At 45.4% G+C, this 12,399-nt stretch overlaps 1 protein-coding gene across 1 annotated transcript in view; it reads right to left on the minus strand.

The window, feature by feature from the left end:
* The window catches only part of CHST10 (carbohydrate sulfotransferase 10), a 38,093-nt gene that overhangs the window by 7,906 nt on the left and 17,788 nt on the right, over positions 1-12,399 (minus strand). Inside the window, exons 2-4 of the mRNA XM_082246907.1 lie at positions 8,941-9,076; positions 3,684-3,775; positions 1-176 (exon numbers count right to left, since the gene is read on the minus strand). The exon at positions 1-176 is cut by the window's left edge and continues 56 nt beyond it. Of these exons, the coding sequence (XP_082103033.1) occupies positions 1-176; positions 3,684-3,775; positions 8,941-9,040 (368 nt within the window). The 5' untranslated portion in view covers positions 9,041-9,076. The remainder of the gene's footprint in view (positions 177-3,683; positions 3,776-8,940; positions 9,077-12,399) is intronic.

The raw sequence follows: 12,399 nt of genomic DNA on the forward strand, positions 1-12,399 counted from the left end.
CAGAACAAGATTTTGTGCTTGTCAGAGACAAAGATTCGGTCCAGTACAAACTTGGAAATGATGGCGTGAGACAGGTTACCCAATGATCCATTTCTGCACACAGTCTGTAACAGCTCCAGGCGTTCCTTGTGGATGAGATCAAGGTGTGATGCACTTTTTGGAGGCTCTTCAGATGGCTGCAAGATAAATCACTTCTGTTAATTTTTAAGCCAGACCACATGAAAGTAATTTACAGAAAAACTAGAAGCCTTTTTCCCCAGATTAGGCTTAATAAGAATGCCGCATACTACAAAATCAACAAAGTTAAGGAAGGTCTAGAGCCCATGGATATGTTACATTCAACCTTCCTCTCAGGCTTACCAGTTGGAAGGTGGAGGAAACCGGTGTTTGGCTGGGACGACTGATTTACTTTTCCTACTTTAACTACTTTTATCATTTGTTCTTTTATTATTACAAAATTGGTAATCCTTAAATTGCTCAACCAAACTTGGAGATGGTTCAGCAGATATGGAATTCCATTATTGGCAACAAACAGATAAGAATTGTACAACATGATTGTCTACACCACAAGTAATTTATCCATGTGTTTTTACTGCACTAAACTCTGTAACTGCACAATCTATAAACTGTATTTGTGGACTTTACTTGCTGCTGTTTAACTATACCTATAACTATTGTGCCTTGAACAATAGCTTGCTAGCTTATATCCACTGTTAGCAACTAATACAGACCTCTTTTTTTGTTACAAACTTTAGGGAGTGTAGAAGGAATTTGTTCTGGTTTAGATGTTTTGTCTTTACAAAAATAAATAGCAATTACTGAAATAAACTACCAGACTTTTTCTGGGAAAAAAAGGTTGCTTAGGGCCTATTTACACTTTTGTGTTGTGTTATCATCCACGGGGTCACACTTTAACATGCTTTACATTAAGGCACTCTATTCATTATTAATGGGCATGCTGTATTTTTTCCAAGGCAGCACACCACAACACACAGTAGTGCATTACCATGCATTGTGGTATGCTGCCTTGATGTGGGTCAGAGCTCCTTACAAATGTACGCAAAACACTTTTAAGCACTTATTTGTTCATTAAACTATTTTTAATGAAAGTACTAACTGGAATCCTCTGTGCTGCAGCCCAAATTAGGCTCTGCTGCATTCACATGTGGTAAACAGAAGGAAAGCGGAAGCAACCTCAGATGGTGGACCCGGGCGGGGGGGCTGTGGCATACACCTGGCGTGTCTTCCCCCAGGTCTTTTCCTCTCTTCCTATAACCTTCTTTGTTCCCTCTGGACCTTCCCCCTATTCCCTCTCACTGCCCATCACCTCCCTCTCCCTCCCCCTTTTTTCTTCCTTTTATTTATTCATTTTTTTTTTTCTCTCTCTATTCTTTTCTTTTTTTCCTAGCCCTCCCGGTATTGACGTGTTGGAGAGCCCGACTGTGATCAACCCCGTGGGCGGGTCGGGGCTGCTCCATTCCTCTGTATATGCACTGTTACCTCCTCTTTGATTGTTGCCCACATGGCCAAAATAAGTGTCCCATGCTCTGGACACCTTTACCTGCCTCGTCATTGTACGTGTTAATATTATTCAAAATGTTTCTGTTGTATTTTCATGCGCTCCTTAAAGCAAAGTTTGTAAACCCCTTTTTCTTACATTTGAATAAACTATTTTGATGGGAAAAAAAAAAAAAAAAAAAAAAAAAAAAAAAAAAAAAAAAGGTGCTTGGGCATTTTAGGGATCACAGAAAACATTCCCTACATTAGGGTTTTTGTTTCTATGCCTTTTTTTTTGCGATGCACATTATTTTTACATTTATACATGACTGAGTCGTTTTTCTGCTCGTTCACCTTAATCATTGAATTGATCAATACAATGGATCCTCATAATTCTTCTAGCAATCCGATCAGCACATGAGCTCAGGTCGATTGCACGCTACGCTCATACTCGTCAAACATAACAAATATATTGTTTAAGCATATACAACACAGATATTTCCCTTCCTACTCTGTGTAAATGTTTACCATCCGGTTGTGTCATCTGTAAAGGCAAGCCATCTGGCAGAAGATATGATCAGATTATGTCTGATCTTGTTTCATGAATAAGAGCCAAAGTCATGCCTCAGACCTGAACATATTGGCAAGTAACTAAAAGATCTGCTGCAGTTGGTGACCTCTTAATGAATCCACATGTTCTCTAAACCTCTGCACCGTCTGTGCAATAAGAAAAACAGTTTGTTGTCCTCATGCAGTATCTGAGTAAATATGATTTCAGACATTAAACCCTGAGCACAGGGAAGCCCAGCATTTCCTTACAGAAGTCTGCAATGCAACAAAAAAAACAAACAAAAATCTACGAATTATACCCCAGCCCACCTTAAAGCGGAGTTCCACCCATTTTTAATAGGTTGGATTACATAGATGTATGTAATCCCCTTTAAAAAGACTTTTACCAATGGAAACTTTTTTTTTGCTAGTAAATACCTTATTTTCTTGTTTCTTCCTCCTCTCCTTACTTCCGGGTCCGATCGGCGATGACGTCATTCGGCGATTCGCAGTGTGTGCTGGGATGTATTCCATGCCAGAAATCTCGCAGCATTACCCAGGAGCTGAGCTGTAATGTGTGTATTCAGGCCGTGACCTGCCCCGCCTCCTCTCAGTGAGTTGTACTGTATGCATTGTATTCAGGCCGTTCTCTGCCCTGTCTCCGCCCCGCCTCCTCTCAGTGAGCGAGGACTGAAAGCATTATATCCTCACTGAGAGGAGGCGGGGCAGAGCACGTCCTGAATACAATGCATACAGTACAACTCACTGAGAGGAGGTGGGGCGGAGGCGGGGCAGGTCACGGCCTGAATACACACAGTACAGCTCAGCTCCTGGGTAATACTGCAAGATTTCTGGCATGGAATACATCCCAGCACACAGTGCGAATCGCAGAATGACGTCATCGCCGATCGGACCCGGAAGTGAGGAGAGGAGGAATAAACAAGAAAATAAGGTATTTACTAGCAAAAAAAAAAAAAGGTTTCCATTGGTAAAAGTCGTTTTAAAAGGGGATTACATACATCTAAAATTACGAAGATGGGTGGAACTCCACTTTAATACAGTAACCAAAGGCTTTTTGGAATGTTTGGTCCAAAGTCTATTATATTCTAACATAGTAGTACTGTATGTTATATTCTGCCATTTTTATTTATGCTCCGATCACATTGAATTTCATTTTTTTTTTTTTTGTTTGTTTCAGGATTCCTTTCCTGAAACTGAAATCTAGGGAGAACCACTTCCCCACCAAGTGTTCCTCCCACTGCTATTCTAATACGATAGGCTGTCTATCTGGCCACCATAGAGATCCGGAGGGTGGAAGAAGGCAAAGGTTGACTTTTATAGTTATAAAACATTGGAAAAATATATAATACAACATTTACTCAGCATTACAAAAACAGGAGTCAAAAAAGAAAACAAACACCCATTTCCAACTGGCTTACAATACTGACAGCAATTTCAGTGCCGTAGGAAGCTGCCCATGTGACATTGTTTTGAAAATTACTTAACATGCTCATGTAACATGTACTTGTTGAAATGGGAAAAGAGTCCATGAGGTCCAACCCATCAAACTTTCAGATTCTAATTTTTGTATTTGCTTTTTTTTTTTTACTTTTGGGATTGCTCTTATGCACACATACCTGTCTCTCAATCGGTAATGTCTTTGCCTCGGTAACAGTTATTTTTTCAACTTCTGGTAAAATAGTTTGGGACCCTTGTTTGACTCCATAACCTTGGCATCACATGTAAAAAGCAAAAAAAAGTAGAATACATGAAATGCAAAATGTTAGACATGCAGGCAAAAGTAAATGTAGAAAAGTGAAAAAAAGTAAATACAGCAACATTCTGTAAGATTACAAAACAACTCTACAGTTGGCACATGGGCACTGGCATTTTACCACAGTGCGAATACCAGCAGTAGGAATCTACTAATTCCAGCAGCGGGGCTTGACGGCTGTGGCTGCCAAGCCCATACACTGTAATGACAGGCTGTCAGCGGCTGCAGCTATTTGTGGATGTTCACACAGCCAGCGATTATCTGTGTTGATTGCAGGTGACTGCTAGCTATGCGATCAAGCATGAATAGCGGAAGCCACCGACAGCCTGTCATTACAGTGTACAGGCTTTGCGGCTGTAGCTGACTGCTCAGAGCTGTCAAACACCACTGCCGGAATTAGATGTAAAAAAAAAGTAGGATCTCTTTCATCATAAAAACCCTACCGATCAGCATTTTTTTTGTTTAATTCTACTTTAAGAATCCATACTTGAAAAAAAATGGGATTTTTGACTTACTGAAAAATCTATTTCTCTGATGTCCATTGATGGACACAGCTCCTGATCTTAACGATTGGGTTATACCCCCCCCCCCCCCCTACAAAACCTTGCGGCCAAAGGAAGCATCTGCAGATGCCAATACATCCACTTTATAGGACTTTGTGAAAGTGTGCATCGATGACCAGGTAGCCGCCTTGACAGGGAAAGGAGGAACCTGACCCCTGATGGAATAGGCCCGGATCACCGTCTGGTTGATCCATCTGGCAATGGTCACAGAGGAAGCGGACAACCCTTTATGAGGCCCATTTGTGAGTACAAATAGTGCGTCTGATAGCTGCCAGATACACCTTAAATGCCCAGACCACATCCAAGAAATGCAAGGCAATTTCCCTTGGATGTTTCAGCTTGAGACACAGGGAAGGCAACTCAATGTCTTCATTTAAATCATGGGCGTCCAACCTTTTTTTCTTCTCTGGGCCACATTGAGTGTAGTCAAATTTTCTCGAGCCGCATATAAAATATTTACTATGGTTAAGGTATATAAAAGTAATAAAACGCCACCGCACTAATTTAACACAACTAGAGGATGATCAAATGAAATGGAATCAGGTTAGGGAACACTCTAACCACCATGACCACTTCAGTGATTTGAAGTGGTCATGGTGGTAGGAGTCAGAAACACTGCACACTGGTACTGCTGGCGGTTACTGCTGGTGGCTAGTGTTGGTGGGTAATGCTGGCGGGTACTGCTTGTGGGTAATGCTGGTTACTGCTGGAGGGTAATGCTGGTGTGTACTGCTGGTCATGTGGGTACTGCTGGAGGAAGCAGTGGCTACAGTAAAGAGCAGAGCCGCTGCTTCCTGTCACAGGCGGAGCGCATTTCACGTCACTCTGCCTGTGACAGAGCCGGAGCTATACAGGAAGCATCGGCTCTGTCACTGACTGCAGACATCCTAAGTCTCCCGCAGCAGCGGGGAGATCACACGGCACTTGCGGGTGTCCGTGAGCCGCTGGCCAAAGGCGGGAGACTGTCTGGAGTTCCGCGGCCGGTGGGCCTCATTGCCTTCGGTTCCGGGCCGCAGGTTGGACATGCCTGATTTAAATGAATCAGAGACTACCTTTGGACGGAACGACGGACAGGGATGAAGAACCACCTTATCTCTGTGAACCACCCAAGTAAGGTGAACGACAGGATAACGCCACCAATTCCGACACCCTGCGCTGCCACCAAGAAGGCCACCTTCTGGGACAGCGTAGGCAGGGTAATTTCCCGAAGATTCTCAAAAGGAGAGCAATAAATTGAGGTCCCAAGGCGGCAACAGAGACCGCACTAGAGGGGCCAAGTACCTAACTTCCTGAAGAAAGGTCAAGATCCGAGCCACCGAGAAAGAGCGGAGGATGAACCCCAAGAGACTCACACCATGCAATGTAAGACTTCCACATACGATGGTAGATCTCCCTAGAAGTAGATTTCCTAGCTTTTAACAGTGCTGGAATCACTGACTCAGACAAACCTCTATCCATCAGCACCTAGGGTTCAACAGACAAGCCGTTAAAGCCAGCGACTGTAAAGCAGGATGGAAGATTGGTCCTTGGGACAGCAGATTCTCCCTGAGAGGAAGCTTTCAAGGAACTTCGGCAACCAGCCATACCAGATCGGCATACCAAGCCCGGCGAGGCCAGTCCGGAGACACTAAGATGACCAGAAACCCTTCTGCCTTGGTCCTGCATAGAAGTCTTGGCAGAAGCTTAAGGAAAGGCATAAATTAGGCGATACTGACCCTACGGGGCCACCAGCGTGTCTGGATTCCGAGATCGAGCCACAAACCTCAACACCTTTCTGTTGAGCCGAAATGCCAACAGATCCACCTCTGGGATGCCCCACCAGACACACAACTGATGAAACGCCTCCAGATGAAGGGACCACTCCCCTTGGTCCAACGCCTGCCGACTGAGGTAATCCGCCTGCCAGTTTTCCACCCCGGGAATGTGTATGGCAGAGAGGGCTAGAACAAACCGTTCTGCCCACCTTAGAATGCCAGCTACCTCCAGAGCCGCCCGGACACTTCTTGTGCCCCCCTGATGATTGACATAAGCCACGGCTGTGGTATTGTCTGATTGAATGCGCACTGGACATCCTTGAAGACTATCCATCCAATGGTCAGAGGCACAGTCTGATCGCTCGGAGTTCTAAGACACTGATTAGTAGTCTTGACTCATCCAGTGTCCAGAATGCAGTGTGCAGAATTTTTGCTGAGGACGCCTCCCCAGCTGGACAGACTGGCATCTGTGGTGACCGCTGTCCAATGCAAGGGGAGGAAGGATTCGCCCAGCCGAAGCGCCGGAGAATGAAGCCACTATATCAGAGACTCCTTCAGATAATCCAGCTTTTGAAAATTCAGAATCCAGCCGAACTCCCTCAGAGTTCGTATGGTGATTTCCAGGTTTTCCACCAGAGCAGTAGGAGACTTCGCTCGCAGAAGGAGGTTGCCCAAGTAGCCCAGTGCCATGATCTCCCATTGACTTAACAATGCTATCACCGGGGCGAACACTTTTATGAAGACCCGATAGCAGAGGTGACACCAAAGGGTAATGCCACAAACTGACAATGTTCTTTTCCCACGGCAGAGCAGAGGAAGCGCAAGGCAAGAAAAGGAAACACCTTTGCAGCTCTGGAGTGCTGAAGGGGAACCTGCGCCTCCATTGTAGCTGCATCCTCCATCTTCAAGGTCTCACGCACAGATACAATCAGTGCTTCCACCAGCGCCTTTTCGTGCGCGGTTGTGGAGGAATCATCCTCACTATCTGACGATTCCGGGCACGTGGTCGCAAACCCAGCAGGGTGACCCACGTCCACGACGGCAGAATCAGATTCAGGATCTGATGGGAAAGATGAGGCAGGGGAAGGTGGGGGCGCTTTTTGCTAGCCTGTCACCTGAAAGACACCCAGGACACAAAGGACTCCATGACCGCCGTCAGTGCACTGATGGATGGTTGGGACCCGGAGGGCCCCGCATCCTCAGAGAGGGGATCAGGTGGGAAAATATGCTCCAAAGACTTCATGAGTCACCAGGGGGACCCCACAAAAAGTGTAAAACACTGCAAAGGGACAACCCCCACCGTGCTGGCAGCACTACCCAGTCGCCAAGCACAAAGCACCAAGCGATCCTCAGAAGAGAGGGAGAGGAACCCCCTAGACTCGCCACCCAGCAGAAACAGGCACCTGCAACCATCATGATAATCTGCACTCCACGTGCCGTGATCAGGAAGTGAAAAGATCCAGGAGTCAGCACCAGGGGATGAGGAGGGACTCCCACTGCCAAAATTCCCACCCACAGGGCTCCAAGGTCATGGCCGCTATTATTATTTTCAAATGGCAAACCACCCAAAATGGCCGCCAGACTACTTTAAGTGGGAATATATTACACTTTATTATTATACCCACATTTATTACCAACCAAGGCAGTGAAAAGAGCAAAAATATTTATTACAGGTACCTATATAACACTGTCAATTTATGCAGCTCTTTAGATATAGATTGCCAATTCACATCAGTTCCTGCCCTCCAGGAGCTTGTAATCTAGGGTCACCAACTCACATTCATTCATACACCTATTAGGGCCAATTTACACACCAGCATGTCTTTGGAGTGTGGTAGGAAACTGGAATACCTAGGGGGAAACCCACAAAGGCACAGGGAGAATGTGAAAAATGCAGGCAGGTAGTATCATCGTTGGGATTCGAACTGGCCACCCTAGTGCTGCTAGGCGGAAGTACTAACCACTTAGCCACTAATATATGCTCAAAAAACAAGCTATAATATTAAACTAGATTTCAACTTGCATTTGTTTAGCACAGCTCATCACTAGAGTAAAAAAAGAGGAGGAAGTTGACCCTGTGTGTCATGTAAATAATTAAAAAGAAAACAGGAAAAATGTATGCATTAAGAAAATGGGGTGATGGGGGCTGCAGAAGTTAAAGTAGTATTTAAGCTGTCTACATTACAGTCAAGCAGTGCAACATTTACATATTTTCCTTGTAAGTGTCCCCAAACACTTATTCTCTTTCACTGTTCACCACGGCTGGCCTCAGATCTTGCATTGTGAACTTCTGGCTAGGGGTTGGTGCACCCTTTGCCCTTCATATGCACTGTGAACTAGGGACAGCACAGACTCCAGCTCTACATAATCACTCACGGTGGGGGAATAGTGTTTGGATTCCTGCTGTCGCTCTACATTTCTGTGGCTGCACAGAAACCTGAAAAGGGCAGAGCCACCCAGAGAACTAGAGCAGGGAATTTTCAGTAAAGAAACTGAAAGCAGCCACAAGCTTAAGAAAAAAAAAAAAAAGAAGATCTGCAGCACAATTTGTTTTTTTTTTGTTTTAAGGATTCCAAAAAAATGTAAAAAAGGTGTAACATTATACATCCTCCCCACCCTATGGTCTCTGCTTTACTTGCCTCAGGGATGCTGAGGTGTCAGTGCCCATGTAGCCTGTCCGGCGGTCCAAGGATTTTAAATCCTTGCTTATTTACATCTTCAGGGCAAAAGTTTGTAAGAAACACTTCTAATTTGATTTTTACCAAACAAAGCAATGTGATCAGGACATGCACATATTTCCTACCCTCTGGGCTTTTCAATGTCAGGGTGATAAACTTGCTGGCAACCATCAACATGAACAGAACCCAGAAGCATGCGAGGAGTAGAAGCCAACGATGGTGCATGATGTCAAACACCAGCCATAAATCCTCTACAGCGTCCTGCAAAACAAAAGCATGAAACATGTTAAAGTAAATCTATGCTGAAAAAATAAATAAACATATATGTTGCTGTAATAATAGGAATCCAGGGAAAGGAGTTTGTTTGAGCAATGGTGTCAGAAAACTGATAGCTGTTGATTTCCTAACGCTTCTGAACATCTATTCCTTGAAATGCTCCATATAACTGCCATTGTAGTACAAGGGCAGCTTTTCCACCTGCTTCAGAGACACATTCTAATAACATTCTTACCAATATTCCCTTTACATTTCCATAAACCCACATCCATTTTAAATACTGTATGGCATAATATTGGAGACCCAAAGTGCCTTACACATTGGATCATCTACTGTGTATATAGAAAAGCTGCACAATTCATCTTTAAAAGACCATGTTCTTGATTCAACTCCCCACACGATCCTAATCCAGCATTTCCATGATTCATGTAACAAGTGCAGAGCAGTGCCCTGCTCACAGCTATCAAAAAAAAAAAAAAAAAAAAAAAAAAAAAAGCAGCTGGAGATAACAAAATCGTTCAGCAATAATGGCCGGAATATACGATAAGAAAATCGGCCGAAAATTTCTGTTCAGCGAAGGATCGGCCGATATTCTACTCGTTAATGCCCAGCAATCAGTGACCGATATAGATATTGTGAACGAAAAATCCCGTTTGAAAAAAACGAAAAATTCTGTCGTCTCATTTGCGAACTAACGATATTCTATACGTTGGTGTTATGGTCGTTCATTTAAAATCTGTAGAACATCATCACGCATGCACTGTTTGGAAAGTCGGTGGTCGAATGATCGGGCGATAATTGGCCCGTGTATTCCAGCCATAAAAAAGATAAAAAGAAACACTGTATCTGTTTATTTACAGATAAAAGGGTAGAACTTCAGGCTGTAAATGAAGTCAGTTTATAGCAAAAAAGAAAAAAAAAAAAAAAAAAACCCCTAAAAGAACTTAATAGTATTTTTTTTTTTTTTTATTTCTTTACACATTACATTATTTTTCATTACATTTCTTTAAATTTGATTGAAGCAAAGAATATTATATCTTAATTTATTGACCTCCTGTTTGATAACCTAATGTTCAGGGGTTATCAATCTTTAAAACAAAAAAAGTTCTTCAGAACCGTGATCTTTATTGTAAGCAAAAAAATAGTGATTCCTATTTTATCCAGAATCGTGCAGCTCTAGCATATAGTGAACAATATAATTTGGTTTGCTTGCACAATCCAGAACCACACTGCTAGATTCACTGGTTTAAAATGCCCCTAGTGTCAGAGAGTGTTTGGACCCAGTCATTCCTTTCTGGTCCTTTCCCACATTTTGTCATGCATTAATCTGCATTGAGTTAAAGCAGCCTAATAGGCCCCATGCACACGGGACGTTTTTAACGCTGCTGTAAGCAGCGTCAGGCGTTTTCTTTTTGCAGCCTAAAAACGCCCCTCCATGTTATTCTATGGCCTCATGCACACTCAGACGTTTTTGAGCTGTAAGTGGCTTAGGCGTTTTTAGGCTGCAACAAGAACCCACCACCTGCGCGTTCTGAGGACCAGCGTTACAGCGTTAAAAACGCCTGACGCTGCTAAAAGCTGAATAACTTTGCTATAACGTTGCTTAACGTGCGTTAAGCCACGTTATACGTTTTTTTTTCTTCCATTCAAAATCAATGGTTCCCTATGGGAGCCTATTGATTTGAATGGAGGTCGCACCGCAACACCGCAAGTCGGATCCGACTTGCGGGGTGACTTGCGCTGTGGGAATCTTGAGGGGGAACTCCACGCCAAAATGTGAAAAAAACGGCGTGGGGTCCCCCCCCAAGGTTCCAAACCAGGCCCTTCGGGTCTGTTATGGAATTTGAGGGTAGCCCCATGCCGAAAAAACGGCGTGGGGTCCCCCCCAAAATCCATACCAGACCCTTATCCGAGCATGCAGCCCGGCAGGCCAGGAAAGGGGAGGGGACGAGCGAGCGGCCCCACCCCCCCTGGACCACACCAGGCCACATGCCCTCAACATGGGGGGGTGTTGGTGCTTTGGGGCAGGGGGAGCTCTGCACCCCCCACCTCAAAGCACCTTGCCCCCATGTTGATGAGGACAAGGGCCTCATCCCCACAACCCTGGCCGGTGGTTGTGGGGGTCTGCGGGCAGGGGGCTCATCGGAATCTGGAAGCACCCTTTAACAAGGGGGCCCCCCAGATCCCGGACCCCCTCCCTATGTGAATGGGTATGGGGTACACTGTACCCCTACCCATTCACCCCATAAAAGGCAGTGTATGGAAATAACGACAAGAGACGTTTTGGAAAGTTTATTAAAAATCTTCATCCGACTCTTCGTCTTCTCCTCTCCGGGGTCTTCTGCTCTTTTGCTGTCCGCCCTTCTTGTCTTCTCCTCTCCGGGGTCTTCTGCTCTTTTGCTGTCCCCCTCTTCTTGTGTTCTTCTCTCCGGGGTCTTCTGCTGTCCCCTCTTCTGCTGTCCTCTCTTCTTTTCTTCTCCTCTCCGGTCTTCTGCTCTTTTGCTGTCGGCTGTCGGCTGTCTTCTTCCTCCGGTCCTCCTCCTCCGACGTCTCCGCTGATTATGCCTATCTCCGGTCTCTTCAGCTTATTATATAGCCATTAGGGGCGTGGCCCCGATGACGTCATCGGGAGGCCCCGCCCCCTCATGTCACAGATGACGTCATCTGTGACATGAGGGGGCGGGGCCTCCCGATGACGTCATCGGGGCCACGCCCCTAATGGCTATATAATAAGCTGAAGAGACCGGAGATAGGCATAATCAGCGGAGACGTCGGAGGAGGAGGACCGGAGGAAGAAGACAGCCGACAGCCGACAGCAAAAGAGCAGAAGACCGGAGAGGAGAAGAAAAGAAGAGAGGACAGCAGAAGAGGGGACAGCAGAAGACCCCGGAGAGAAGAACACAAGAAGAGGGGGACAGCAAAAGAGCAGAAGACCCCGGAGAGGAGAAGACAAGAAGGGCGGACAGCAAAAGAGCAGAAGACCCCGGAGAAGACCCCGGAGAGGAGAAGACAAGAAGAGTCGGATGAAGATTTTTAATAAACTTTCCAAAACGTCTCTTGTCGTTATTTCCATACACTGCCTTTTATGGGGTGAATGGGTAGGGGTACAGTGTACCCCATACCCATTCACATAGGGAGGGGGTCCGGGATCTGGGGGGCCCCCTTGTTAAAGGGTGCTTCCAGATTCCGATGAGCCCCCTGCCCGCAGACCCCCACAACCACCGGCCAGGGTTGTGGGGATGAGGCCCTTGTCCTCATCAACATGGGGGCAAGGTGCTTTGAGGTGGGGGGTGCAGAGCTCCCCCTGC

This window comes from Pelophylax lessonae (genome assembly GCF_965119305.1).
Source record: "Pelophylax lessonae genome assembly, chromosome: 2".
Lineage (NCBI taxonomy): Eukaryota > Metazoa > Chordata > Amphibia > Anura > Ranidae > Pelophylax > Pelophylax lessonae.